The sequence below is a fragment of the Drosophila mojavensis genome, unplaced genomic scaffold (genome assembly GCF_018153725.1).
Source record: "Drosophila mojavensis isolate 15081-1352.22 unplaced genomic scaffold, ASM1815372v1 contig_16, whole genome shotgun sequence".
In the NCBI taxonomy this organism is placed as follows: Eukaryota; Metazoa; Arthropoda; class Insecta; order Diptera; family Drosophilidae; genus Drosophila; species Drosophila mojavensis.
Window position 1 is genome coordinate 6,655,593 of NW_025318693.1, and position 15,211 is coordinate 6,670,803.

The 15,211-nt window shown below is 36.6% G+C and overlaps 1 protein-coding gene across 5 annotated transcripts in view; it reads left to right on the forward strand.

The window, feature by feature from the left end:
- The first annotated feature begins 754 nt into the window (after positions 1–754).
- Positions 755–15,211, forward strand: part of LOC6573208 (filamin-A) — a 35,489-nt gene continuing 21,032 nt past the window's right edge. The window contains exons 1-6 of one of the 5 annotated variants that reach the window (XM_015166810.3): positions 755–1,204; positions 2,359–2,704; positions 12,825–12,969; positions 13,030–13,365; positions 13,841–13,855; positions 15,115–15,206. In XM_015166810.3, the coding sequence (XP_015022296.3) occupies positions 2,419–2,704; positions 12,825–12,969; positions 13,030–13,365; positions 13,841–13,855; positions 15,115–15,206 (874 nt within the window). In that variant the 5' untranslated portion in view covers positions 755–1,204; positions 2,359–2,418. The remainder of the gene's footprint in view (positions 1,205–2,358; positions 2,705–12,824; positions 12,970–13,029; positions 13,366–13,840; positions 13,856–15,114; positions 15,207–15,211) is intronic. The other 4 variants (XM_015166814.3, XM_032728053.2, XM_032728052.2 and 1 more) reach the window with 4 other exon arrangements.

The following is a 15,211-nucleotide window of genomic DNA, read 5'->3' on the forward strand; positions in this document are numbered from 1 at the left end:
TAAGACCACAAAGCGCTAAGCTTTGTAAACCAATATTTTTTGCAGGGCGCTACATATAGAATGAGCGAGAGAGAGCATAACAAACAAATTCTTAATACTTTGCAAGAGAACACGAAGCAAAGAGACAGAGGCAGCACAAGAGCGCGAGAGAGCAGAGAAAGACCGGTAAACCAAACAACAACAATAACAAACCGGTCATCCCAATGTAGATCAGAGCTGGGGTCAAGTTTTTGTTTTGAGGGGATGATTGTTGATTAAACTGTTATAAAACGCAGTGCAATTAAATGAATATTTCAAATTTATAAATTTTTTTAGATTTAGAAAGATACATACATGCATATTTAAATATTTATTTGCTTGCACACATATATTGAACACGAATACTAACTTTTTGTGCAGAGTGTAAAAGAGCGCAGCCGAAATACTGTAAGCAAGAGCGCAAACAAAACGAATATTGTCTGCGCGTCATCAGAGAGGGAGAGAGAGAGAGAGAGAGAGAGAGAGACAGAGTCACACAAATCAAACGAGAGACGACGCAGAGAGTAAAAGCGTGCGTGCGTACGCGCCAGAGAGTGGGAGAGAGTGAGAGAGACCGATAAACAATAAAGTAGAAACGCAGAGTGTGATAGGAAAGCGCAGCGCGGCGATCAGTGGCAACAGCAGCAACAATTTCAAAAACAACAGCAACAAGAACAAAAACAACAACATCATCAGCAGCAACTTGAAAAACAAACCGGCCATCAAAATGTACAGCGATCAGCAGTTGGTGTTAGTTAACGGCGGTACGCTCAACAGTAACGACGCTATTGGCGACGAGCGGCAAAGAAACACAGCGACAGTTCACAACAATCGAAGCCAGCAGCAACGCCAGCACCAACACCAGCAACAGCAACAAAAACAACAACAGCAGAAGATCGGTTCGGTGGCCCCTGTTGCTGAATTAGTGCAAAACGTGAATTATACAAACGTCAACGGTCAAACGCAGACGCAGGCGACAATATTTCTAAATCACAATAATTATAGAAAGATCCCGCCGAATTTGCAGAACAACGTCGCTGCAGTCGCCGCGTGTGCTTACAACAATTGCAACAACAACACCAACAACAGTAACAACAACAACAACAGTTTTAGCAATTTAAGTTTTTACGCCCAGCAGCCAACGAGCAACTACAACAACAATAACGAGCTCTTTCAAGTCGAGCAGGTGTGTGTTACCTTCAGCGTCTCGCCCTTTAATTTAGTTTTGCTTTCAACAAATTCCACAAGTTCTTGAATTTTGTGGGCGCAAAGAGCTTTCTTTTCCTTCTTCATTTGTTGTGTTTTAATTGCAAAACATTTCGCAATTAATGAAAATGTTAATGAACTTCACACGCTGCGCGCCGAGCACGGCGAATTGGCCGCATGTCGCCGCCGCCGCCAGCACCGTTGCCGTCTCAGTCGCTCCAATTCTTTTTCTAGCCCTTTTTCGCCAGACAGGCGACTCTGGCTACCTACTCTATTTTGGTTGGTCTTGCCGGCACACGCACACATATTCACACGCACGCATAAGCACTCACGCAGTTAGTCAAAGTTTTGTGAATTTCTTTTGCCCCTTTTATGGCTTGCATTCTTCTTCTGTTTTTCCTTTTGTGCGTTCTTCGTTAACTTTACGATAGTTTTTACGGGTAATAACATTCCCATACATTCTGGTGACTTTTCCAGTTGATATAACTGCAGTTTAGCTAACCACAGTTTATTGTAGGGTATACAAGTTTCGCTGCGAGTTTGTCAATCAGATTGTATTATGGGCCACTGGCCTGAAGAAGCGTTTGCGTGGAAAGTTGAACGAATGTCCACTCAACTTATATTGAGTGTGTGATTGTGTGTGTGGTCTGGCTGCCCGATTCGCTCTGTGTTTGTATATCCGTGTGTGTGAGCATATAACTGGAACAAGTCGGCGTCGGTATGTCCATTGCCACACCTAGAGATCGCATTGAATGCGATCTGCCACGCTTCAGCGTTGACATTTTCATGCGACTTGGCTTGAATGCTATTGTAAAACGTTCTTTAGTTTTGCCACGAATAAATTTTAAATATTTTTGCTTAATTCATCTCTCATAGTGAACTTAGCCAACTTCTATATCATATATAAGAAGTTCTTACATATATACATATGTAACTATACTATATAAAGTTTTTCTATAAAAAAGAGTATTTGTTGTACGGTGCTTTCAATTCTGTGCGTGCATTAGCTGGCTTCTGTAGTTAAAAAAGAAATCGCCATCCACCCACCTAAAAATTATAGCACTGTCCTACACATGTTCATTTCCAAATCCTGCCTAACTTGTTGCTCTCTGCCCAAACGCACAAAACTTACAGCCGAACGAATATTACCAACAGCAGCAGTCGGAACAGTACGAGGAGAACTTCGACGAAGATATGGAGGCCGAACGGGATCTAGCCGAGGATGCCCAATGGAAGAAAATCCAACAGAACACCTTCACACGCTGGGCCAACGAGCATCTGAAAACGATCGATCGTTCGATAAACAATCTGGAAACGGATCTGTCCGACGGCCTCCGTCTGATTGCGCTCATCGAGGTGCTATCCCAGAAGCGTTTGCCCAAGCATAACAAACGTCCCACATTCCGTAGCCAGAAACTGGAGAATGTATCGGTTTCCCTGAAATTCCTTCAGGATGAGGGCATCAAAATTGTTAACATTGGTGAGTAGTCTCCATCGATATTTGATTAATCTTCAAATGTTGATTTCATGAAATTTCTGGGAATACGGGATTAAATTGGGTTGGGTTGCCAGCGGAACATAGATACACCCTTTGTTCCCACACATGTATCTATGTATGTAGACAGAGTCACGTTTTGCTGTGGCCTCATGGCCACAACTCCAATTTGTGTTTAACCTTAGCTGCTCTGTTGGCAAGTCTAAAATATTTCCATACAAATTGCATAATAGGCGATTATTTTATTATCAACGCAGAGTCAATTGCACAGTATAGAGACACAAAAAAAAAAAAAAAAAGAAAAAAAGGAAAAAGAGAGATAGCGAAAGACCCAAACAAATATCTATAGAAATTGCCTTGCTGGCAAATATATAAATATATAAAAAGTAAGAGTCTCAAGTTAGTTAACTAACGACCTGCAATGCATTCCAAAACAATTTGTTATTTTATGCATACCCTGTATTTTTGAGGCAGATAAAGGGAAATATACTGATCTCTCTTATTTTTTCCAATTATAATGTATTTACTGTAAATTTAAATTTAAAATATTTCATGTTCTATTTATTTGTTCTTAATTTTATAAAAAGTATTTTATGAAGATATGGCTTAATACATGCTATATGCAATTAGGTTTCAGTCTCTGCAATTATATAGAAATACATTGTGCTTAGATGTTTGGGACTCTGTGTCATGAGTACAGGGTATTAACTGAACCAACAACATGTTTGCTTCACATGTTATTTACACATTGCTGTTGCTTTTTTTTTTCTTCAATGCGACAAGACTACAAAACAAATGATGTCATATACACTCGTATGTACTTGTATTGTTAGTGGGCCAGCATTTTTTTATTCAAAGCGCCCAGCCTCAATGCGATTTTTACTTTCATTTGTTAATTTTAATGCATAATTTAAGATTCAGTACGACAAATATACACGTTACGCTGCGACAGCTTTGAATAGTACTCACATAGCACTCTATAGGCATGATATCAGTGAATGTACTCATACAAACATACGTACATACATATGTATATGTATATCTACTATTCAGAGTATCTCAATTTGATGGCCAGAACTTCAACGAGGCGTGTAGGTCTACCAGCTTAGTTAAATTACATTATTTAGGGTCTACTACTGTGGGTGATAGATATTGGCATTTCAAGATCAGGTCCAGCTAAATCACGAGTTTCGATAGCTAACGGTATCTAAAAAAAGTTTAATATCGTGCTAATTGTCATTGATTAAAACTATGAGCATGTGATAGTCATACTCAATGAGTCACTCTCCAAGCTGAGCTCAACGTGCACTCGGTCAGACAATCAGTCCATACATACATAAATACATTTTCTAGTACTTGTTTAATGCTATTTCTAATTAGAATTCAGTTTTTTATGACCGAATTGATAAGTCGTCTGTTTGTTTGTTTAATTTCCAATCTGAATCTGAACGAGTTGCTTCAGTTGTAATTCCATTAGTTGTTGATAAGAATGTCGAAATGTTCGGTGGATGCCAGCTATATATCAATACATATACACCTGCATATACATATGTCCCTGTATGTGTGGGTACATAAAACCCGTTTGTCAATAATTGACAGCTACGTAAATATTGTTAAACATTTATGTGTTTTTAACCGACTTTTTATGGGCGATACCCTTTGGAAATGAGTGAAGAGAAGTTTGATATGTAAGGCCTTTCCATATATATGTGATAGCTTATTTTAAATCGATTTATATATACACTATAGAATTCAAGTTTTAGTAGACTATATATAAATATCGATATACGATATATGACGTCATACATTTTGGATGTTAAGAACCCATTTAATCGTTAAAAGAAGTTCAAGAATGCGATACAGATTCTTGGCAAAAATATACGATTTTTTAAAGGTGATTCATTTACCTTCATACCTTGTAATCATTTGAAAGTAATTTCCACTTTCAATCGGTCAATAATCTTTCATTTTTGTATCGCTAATCAGACAGCATTAACTTTTCCTTTTTTAGGTTTATTGTATTTTTGATAAAGCCGGCATATCTTTGGAAATGATTAAAATTTGCCAAAATAGCTTTTGCCAGTTGCAGCAACATTTCAATGAAAGTCATGATTCATATTAAAAATTTGTTGCCAATTTTAAAGAGATACTTAAATGATTCAGATGACAACATTAATGATTCATTTTACGAATAACTCGCTTGAAATATCAGTTTAGAATTTCAGTTATTACGTACCTCTTGAGAGGGATGTGTCATTAAATATTTATAGCCAGAAACTAATATAAATTTATTTATATTATCTTCTATATATGACAGAGAACAGAAGCTTTGTTCGATCTAGGCATATGCACTTGTCTATCTGAGTATCCCTTACTTTGTATAAAGATATCACGAAACCTATTACAGCTAAAAGCTTGAAATTCCACACATACCACACGTAGATCAAATTTATTTTAAATTATCGATCGACTTTCAAATTTTTATTATATTGCCTTTTTATCGGTACGTCTATCCTCAATGTGTAATGAGGATTTCTCATTACTTTCCAAGCTAATAAGAAATGGACTCTTAAAATTTGTTGTTAGTTATTTCTATGAAATCGATTAACACGTTTATCGAACTTTTATTAAATGAGCATAACACTAAAGCTTTTTGAGCTCAACCCATTAAATTTGGTATCTAAATTCTTATTACAGATCACTAAATAATGACCAGCAAGTATATATAGACATAAACTAGAATATTTCAATTCGAAAACCATTTTCAAGCTAAATGAAGAGCTCACCTACCTAAACATGGATTATTATATGTATGTGAATCTATTTACTGTTAATTAATATCATTTTATCCAAAACGCACCTCTTCCTGTGCACCAAACCTATAATGAAAGAAAGAAAGCGAAATGAGCCTGAGAATTGTGGAACTGTCCAACTGTTCGACGTTCAACAATTTAAACTGGTTTCACAAATTCCTCACAATTTATTTCTGAGTTTTTTTTTTTCTTTTTTTTTTTTTTTTGAGCTCTTTTGTGTTGTCAATTGAATTAGCGCAGTCTTCTGGAGCTTTTATACATACACATACCCAGCCCAACCACAAATTGTAGAATTATCTCCAAATGTTTGCGCTAAAAATCTAACCGAAAATAATAAATAAAAAAAATAAAATAAAATGATAAAAACACTCAAGCGCAATAAAATTAAAAAAGAAAGAAAAACAAATGCAAAAATAAGTAAGCAAAGAGAAACAAGCCTAATATGCGTGTGGAGATACGTATGTATATGTATAAATATCCACATATCTTTATATGTATAAAAAGTCGCTCAGTTTACTCAATGACATCATCAGCGGCTCTTTTTGCTGACTTTTTCGGCGAACTCTGAGAAGTTTGTGCGATTTATACGCTGTTTGCAAATGTGGAAATGGGGTATATCGATGTTTCTTATTTGAAAAGTTTATTTTGAATATATAACGTTAGTTGCAGTCTTAGAGATTGCATGATCACCTCATGCTTAGTACAAAGGTACATCAGCGAGTAGATTGTTCGCTCTTTACTCTATGATTCTTTGATCATATCAGCTGTAAGCTGCTATTGGACTAGTTAAAATGTAGAGTATTCCACAGATTGTGATGGCTTTATGCTAATTTCGAGGTTCTGCTTCGCCGCTTTTCACACTGGATAATTACAATTTAGACTTTATTTGGTCGTTTGGAGTCTCGTCTTGTAAAGTGTCTTACCTCTTGAGTTTTCAAACCTTTAGCTAATCAAGATCAGCAATTCGGAATGTCGGCTTTTCAAATTCAGTCTCTTTTAAGAAAAAAAAAAAACATAAAGAAGAAAATTAATTTAAACTCTTTTGACACCTTAAGAATGAGTCAAACACATTTTTTACATTTTCTACAGATTCATAAATCGACTCTTTGATCAGCTTAACCTATTTTGTACTATGAACGAGTATTATGCAGTCGGTAGTGCCCAACTGCAGTCATCTTCCTTGTTGACTTCACAGCTCTTTGAGCAAGCCTCAATAGAGATGTAAAGCGTTTCATAGACAATGCGATGTAGTGTAAAGCAGATGTCTAGTTCAATTTGTCACAGCCAATTGATTGTTATTGATGACGCCATAGTTAGCAGCCCTTAAGAGGCTATCAGACCCAGAGAAATAGAGAGGAAAAGAGCGACAGAGGCAGAGCCAGCGTCAAATAGTAGGCAATTTTAATTCACCAAACCGTATAAATATTCTGATGCGCAATCATAATTGAGGCTTCATGTTCCATTTGACCCAATTCTTAACTGCTTGTTAATAATCTTTTCAAATATTCATTCTTGAGACTTTGTACACAGTTTATCAACGGAAATCATAAAATGGCAACAAATTTTAATAAACTCCTCAATTTGAAGAGAACTTCCCAAATTATTATTAGTTTCAAATTCTTTTGGTTTTATTGTTAACTTATGCTGGAATCTTTTTACAATTATCTCTGCTGCTTATCATTTGTTGTCATTGATATATTTGTTAAAAAATATTTAAACTGTCTTTAATTTAGAGAGTCTACATCTAATTTGTGGTTGGTTTGCTTTTTCTAGGAATTTCCTATGTTTGCGATAGTGAATGTAAGATTTTGGTGAATTTAGTTTATCATGTTTGCAAAAAGTTGATGGAAGTTTTTGCATGAAATTTGTTATGTTTTTAGTAAGTGTGGTGGAACTCTGAATACATAATTTAGTTTAAAGATTTATCTTAGCTTTATATAATATCAGTGTAAATTTTTAGTTAGAAACATCTTTTGTATATCATTATTATTTTATATCTCTTATTTAGTGTTTCAGAAATATGTTTGCGGTTTTAGAGTTATTTAACGATTCCACACAAATGTTACAAAAGAAATCGAGTTAGCTAAAGGTTCTTTAGAAATCAAAAATTGTTTGAATGGCATCAATGTTTTAGGAAGAGATTAAAAATGAAATAGGTGAATCTATTCTGTGAGTAAATAAATAAGTCTAAACTATATTTCATTTTATAGGCACTAAAAGTTTTATCAACTAGTTTTGTGTTTATTTATTCTTTTGTTTATAAACGTCATAGCATTTAGTAAATATTTGCTCTGTAAATTGAGTTTTATCTTTTATTAAAGCACAAATATTATTGTATTTCTCTAAATTTTTTAGCACAATATAAAATTATTTAGCTTTTTCCTGCACATAAAAACAAAAACAGATAAATTATGTTGTTTCCGCGTTTTCTTGTATTTTTGTTTTTGATTAGCAAAATATTTGCTGTAGCCAAACTCACGTAGATGAATCAGAGTCGAGAGTTGGCTTGAATAGTTGAATATGCAGCCCACATTATCGGAGAGTTTCCGTTGAATTTCAGCTGAACTGTCCAATGCCGGAATGCAGTCAGCACGTAATATTATTAATCACTGGCCGCTCAATATTTGTTTTTTTACAATGCGAATTTTAACATGACGCCATCAATTGACACACCTCACTGACATTGAGGGACTTTAAATAGAAATGATGCTTAGCCAAGGCACTTGGCGCTTTATCATCATGATCAAAATGCAATTGTGATAAGATTAGGGTTAATCATGCTGAGTCAAACGCCTTGAAATCTCTCTTCCCGTCTATCTCTGGCAATTTAGTCATTTATTCAAATTAGCAACTTGTATTGCTAGCCAGCAAGAGAAGCCGGTTCAATTAACCCCAAAACAAGTGCGCGCCGGCAACGACAATGAAATATTAGACACTCGTACACTGAGCGAAGCTCATTGAAAATATGCGTGAAAATATAGTTGTGAAAGCGTAGTAGCTAAGGTTGTGCATAGGAATGCGATTTAAAAGACAATTTCAATATTTTCCCAGACTAAAAGAGACTTTCAGCTATAAATATATATCATATTGACTGTGCTGTTTCTCTCAGTGTAGCCTCGCAATGCGACAAGTAACTAGAAAAATGTATGCCACAAGGTGAATGCTTCATGTGGCAGACACACACCTCAGCCCACGCAGCACAGGCAGCTGCCCAAATTGAGCTGAGCGGCTTAAAGTTGCGTTTGATTGTTGCCAGCCAGGCTTAACTTTCTAAGCGATGCCACAGAGATGCTGTTGCTGCAGTTGGTGTCGTTTGAGCTGCTTTCGACTGCTCGACAGCAGTTTGGCTGTTTGGGCGCCCTGCCTCTAATTAAATTAGCGTCGGGCGCGCGTCTGCATGATTAGGCTGGGTCGTGTGGAAAACTGGTTTTCCCAGGCCCACTTGCAAGAATGTCGGAAAATATCACAGTGATCAGCAGCCAGCCAGCCAGTGTTGTCTCTGCCACAATTTCCGTGTCTGCCGACCGGGCAGAACGTGTCTGACGACTGTGACCCAGCTCAGCTAGAAGATTCTGTTGCAGACTCCATCTCCAACTCCAACTTGGACTGCAACGGCAATGGCAATGGCAATAGACTGCGACTTGGCAATTTAGCCTCTGCTTCTTGTTTATCTGTAAATTAAATAGTTTTCCGCAGTTGCGCCTAACATCATAATTCTTGGAGCTGTTTTGCTTTGCTTTAGCTTTGCCTGATGCCTCACCAAATACTGCCATGTCATCGCAGACTGCACTCCATGGATAACATTTCTCTGAAAGCTATTAAAAAAGAATTCCTACAGCTTGAAAATCAAGATATATTTTCTGTAATAAATTAGCTTCTGTTGTATGAATAAGATATGTGAGACTCTGCGTTAAATATGTTCTTTGATTTATGAGCAAACTTATTCAATTATTGTATAATAAAATATACGAAAATGTTCTTTTCATTATGGTTAAGGTATATATTTACAGCTATGCATGCAGACCTATAAGAATAGGGAACATTTACATTTTCCGGCCCAATCAGTCAATCAACTCCGTTTATTCATCATTTACTCAATCTGTGTAGTTCAGTAAATTTGTGAGATACTCAATCAAGAATATTTAAATATTTTGAAAAATTGATTTTAATTCTTTAAATTTTATACCGCTATTTTCACACAGTGTAAACTGACTATAAATGAGTTCTTTGAGCTGCCAAAATCCTGAAGCGATAACATCAAGCACTTACAATTTATATTAGCGACGGCCAGTGGAGGGAACCCCCTTAGAGTTTTCGAAGAGTGGAGCGCATCATTGTTGCCACGTTTCGTTGCCTCTGCCGTCTCACGATTAGCTTTAATATGCATATATATCTTCACACTTATGCATATGTATGGGCTCTTCGGTGTGGTGTCTGGGAAGGGTGAGCAGGAGTCTAGGGGCTTAGAGGGGACTGTGACTGGTTAATATGCATTAACTGAAGATATTTATCGCAGTTATGGCAAAACTCCATGGCATCTATTAGCATATTTCTGCATAGTTTACAAGCGAGAACAAACAACAAACACATCCACTCAGTGGACAGGCAGTTCCAGTTGCTTCTTGTTATTGTTGTTGTTGCTGCTGAATAAACACAGTTAGACATTCTCCGGAGATTGTCGGACGACAGACGTCAGTCGGTCGGTAGCCGGCATTTGCCAGCCTAATTAGCCAAATCATCGTTTTTTTTTGTAGCTTCTCCGTCTCTCCGTTTTAATTGCTGCTTTCTCAATAGCTGAGAGAGCCAACTTCACAACTTTACAACTTGACAACTCCATCAAATATATAAAAATGCGAAAATATTTATATATGTATGTGCCAATGGAGTGAGCATTTAGCTGGCAGTTAATACATTTGTCATTTATGCGTTAAGTAAACATTTTCCAAATGGCCATCGGGATGTGCGCTCGAATGGCCACGAGCTGACAATTTGACGGCTTTTGGCTAGCAGGCAGGCTGGCTGGCGAAACTAGCCGGTTTCTTCTGCATTATCATTATCATCAAGATCATCATCATCAGCTTCAACCCATTCTGGCCAATCTTGAATCTCTCTCACAAGTGGCACCAAAAGTAAACAATGCCGAATTGCAAATTTCGCCAATGTTGGAGCAAGGCTGCGTTTGGCCATAACAAGTAGAGCCCCACTTTATGTCTATATATGTGCATACACATACACATAGACATACACATATTTGTATGTATTTTGGTGTATTTGTTTATGGCGGAGCTGTATCAGCAAATGTTTTAATGGCTCGTTGAGCAGCCAAAACAGCGGCAAAAGCATTCTACTAGAAAGCGCCCAAAAGACAGACAGAACAGAATTCGATGTGTTGGGGTAGACAATGATATACCTTGTAATTGCAATTTAAATATGAGTAAAGTATAGAGTTTAGTTTATTTGAATAGCACGTTAATTTGATTTCATTTATAATATATATTTGCCAATAATGATTATTTACATAGTAGATAATGATGATTATATATATTGTATATAGTCTAGTTATATTGAACGATGCTTACGTATATGAATTGAATTGAGCTATATTCAAGCATTTCTCATAATTAGAATTCTATTAATTTAGTATATAATTAAGTCCTCATCGTTTTAAAAAAAAGTTGACTTGTTTTAATTTTTAAAAATTATTAAATTTATTTGGCCAAAGTACTTTAGTTTCTGTACATTTTTTTGCTAGAATAATGACTCATTCGAGATTAAAAATTGTTTAGTTTTATATGCATTAAGTGTATAATTTATTGCTCGAACCATACCTCTCACCTCCTCCCTTTCTATAGGGTATAAATAACTATGTATTGCATATGTAGACTGCCTACGCAGGCACATACAGATGTACGTCACTTTGCTATGACTGTCGTCACTTGAATATGACATGCACATGTGTTGCATGTGTGCATGTGCGCATATATGCATGTATGCAATGTGTGGCTGCTGTATTTGGTTACAATCAGTTAAGCGGGGTGGCCAAGTTAATGTTAATGTTTTGCTAGACTTTCACTATGCTGCCTCAACAACAAGGTCGCAATTGCAGAGACAGAGAGTGAAAGAGAGAGAGGGGGAGATTCAAATGTCACCTGGTTCCACTTGATTAGTGGACAGGTGTTGCCTCTCTATGCTCTACGTCTGATAAGCTATCAGTGCGTAAAAGAACCTTTCACTTTGCTTCCATTTCCATGCTTATCAAACGCTCGTAAAATCGCTTTGGATTTGGTTCAATAAACCCACAAAAAAATAACAGTTTTAAGCATATTGTTTTTAATTTGCTTAATTCGTTTAACATAAGAAAAGATATTTCGTCTATGGCTATGTGGAATTGACATCACAAGTCAAGACAAGAGAGAAGAGAAAAAGAAGAAGAGAACAAAAAAAAAAAACAAAAAAACAAACCGGCTCGGCGAGCTGGTCGCGTGCACATTAGCCCTGAACTTGACCAGGCCAGCAATGCGAGGCAAATGCCGACTCTCAAAGCGATTTGCTGTTGCTGTTGTTGTTGCTGTTGCTGTTGTGGCCATAGTTGTTGTAACAGTTAACAAATGCCTTGCACATAATTGGCAGCTTGTTGCATGCAACAAGTTCTGCAACAACGGTGTTGCCATTGACAGATGATGCCCGTGCAGCCAGTTGCTGTAGATGCAGTTGCAGTCGCTTTGCTAATAGCTAAACCTGGTGCGAGCATTTAAAAGACATATTAAGTTTATGACGGTTTCGAGTGGTCGTAACGGTGGTCCTCGTTCTATTTGCCGGTTTGACAACAATCGTAACTAATTCAACAACTGAAATATAACTAAATCACGACATGAGCAATAGCTTAAGATTGTTCTAAGTAGATCCTCATCCATCAGAGATCATTTATAGAGATTTTAGAATAGATATCCAAATATTTTTAGCTTTTAATATATATTCAAATATTATGAATGACAAATTCTATCGTAAACTAAATTACCATATATATAAAAATTGTATATTTATACAATTTTTAGAATAGACATCGAGGTATTCCAGTATTATCAATGAAAAATTCTTTTGTAAACTAACTTAAATTATATGTAATGAAAATTTAAAAATGTCTCATTTCTTACCTTAAAATAGATATTTAAAATTGAAAGAGCTTTTAGCACTCAAATTCATAGACGATTATTGCTGTTGAATTCTTGGCTTCAGTTTAAGCTTTTCACACCTTTTAACTCGATCTGAAATGTTTTCTCTTCTCTTGACAGATTCTTCGGATATTGTTGACTGCAAACTGAAACTGATATTGGGTCTTATATGGACGCTCATTCTGCACTACTCGATATCGATGCCCATGTGGGATGGCGAGGATGAGAAGCAGTTGAATGGCTCTGGACAGACGCCCAAGCAGCGGTAAGTAGCTGGACACGTTCTCGAAATGCCAGACACACCTTTAACTCTTGTCATTTGCAGCTTGTTGAACTGGATACACGCCCGGATACCTGATATGCCCATCAATAACTTCACCAACGACTGGACCACAGGCAAGGCGGTGGGCGCATTGGTGGATGCCTGCGCGCCCGGCTTGTGCCCCGATTGGGAGATGTGGGATCCCAAGGACGCGGTGCAGAACGCATCGGAAGCTATGGGTCTGGCCGATGACTGGCTGAATGTGCGTCAACTGATCAAGCCGGAGGAGTTGGTCAATCCCAATGTGGATGAGCAGTCTATGATGACATACTTGTCGCAGTATCCCAACGCCAAGCTGAAGTCAGGTGCTCCATTGCGTCCCAAGACGAACCCCAATAGGTAAGCCTCTAGCCGATTCCATTGTTTCATCTTCTTAACTGCTATAACTGCAATTAAGGCACGTAATATTTCAATACTATTGTCTCTGAGAAGAATTACTTAAGCAATTGTAAAGTTTTCATAATTTTTCTCTCTGGACTAAAATCAACTGCAATGCAATTGTTTAAACCCAGTTCTTAACTGACAGTACCAACTGATATTCTAATCGTCTCTAATTCTCTCTTTCTATTTTTCTCTTTCGCTCTATTTCTCTTTTTTCTTTTTTTTTTAACATAAAATTTAAATACATATCTGGGTAAAATTTTTAATTTTCTGGATTTGGTTTCTTTCATTTTGGTTTTGATTGTTACCAACCTGATCTTATATAATGTGTATATATCCTATATATACTACTACCTGCCTACCAATATATTTATCTGTATATATATCCGTATATATATATAATGTCTGAATATCTGAATATTGCAAATCTCAGCATTCCTCCGCCGCGGTAAGTTCGGCATGCTTCTTGTTTTGGGTCGCTTTTTTGTCGGCCATTCTTATTCTTTGTTTTTTTTTCTTTTAATTTTGGCTTACGTTTTTGATATGTTTTCGCGTTTGGCTACTTTATGGCATTTTATATCCGTGCCCGCCTCACATGATTTAAATGCTCTGCCAGTTTTATATTTTGGATCTTTGCATACCCTATCGCAAAGCATATTCCGTGTATTATAATGTGTGTAACGTATGGAAGAGTCGAGTGTAGAAGTGGTAGGGTCCTTAGGGGTAGAAATTTGCTAAATGTTTTCAATGTCAATACTCGACTAATCTGCTAATATGCTAGATTGCTGTTTTCTTATATATAAACCATATTTTCAACTTGGAAATATTTCTCTACTGCAGTTAAATATCTCAGCTTACAGACTGCTCTGGTTCTCTTCGATATCTAAAACCTCTCTTAGTTTAAATATTGTTCCTTTACAGAAATCAATACATCAATAAATATTGCTTTACATATATAAATAATAAGAAGTTTCATATCTGCTTAGGGTATTAAATTTTCGGCTTGCCGAAGAATGTTGGATTTTTGTGATTTTCTCTGTTTTTTTTTTTTTGGAATTGTTTCTTTTGTTATCTGCGGCTTTACTTTGTGCCTAGCCTTGAGCGCGCGTATCTAATGGATACTTCAACACGCTGGTCGTCCGGCTTTGGCTTTGAGTTCTGGCTGCCCGCTGCTTTTAGCTGTTGCTGTTGTTTTTGTTGTTGCACAGGTCTCCGGACCCTCTTCTTGTTGTATATACATGAAAAGTCTTGTTCGCTTGATTAGCGCACTTGGAGCTGACAAACTATTAGCACTAACTAAACAATTTATTTTTGTTAAGCTTATGCTGAAATGTGTCTTCAGTTCATTTGAAATTTTGAAAATTAATATTGAAGCATTCATTTCGGTCGTATTAATTTGTGTATTATTAAATTAAAATTTTCGAGATGTCATTAAGAGTTTTTCATTGGAATTCATAAAATGTTTCATATAGCTGAAGGTAACAATAAAATAGTCTTACTTTTAGCTGCTGCGCTCTAATGCTGCCTGTGCAAAAAGTGCTGCATACTTTTTGGCCGCGAAAGTATTTAGTATTCATATGTTAATAATTTTTGGTAAACGTTAATTTTTTTTTTTTTGTATATTTATTTTAAACGTTAATGATTGCTAACTTTGTATGTTAAATTTGAGGGCATTATAAACTAATTAAGTGTTTCCTCTTATCGCAGAGTGCGTGCCTATGGACCCGGCATTGAGCCCATTGGCCCCGTAGTTGGTGCGCCTGCTAACTTCACTGTGGAAACTTTCAGCGCAGGCAAAGGTAAG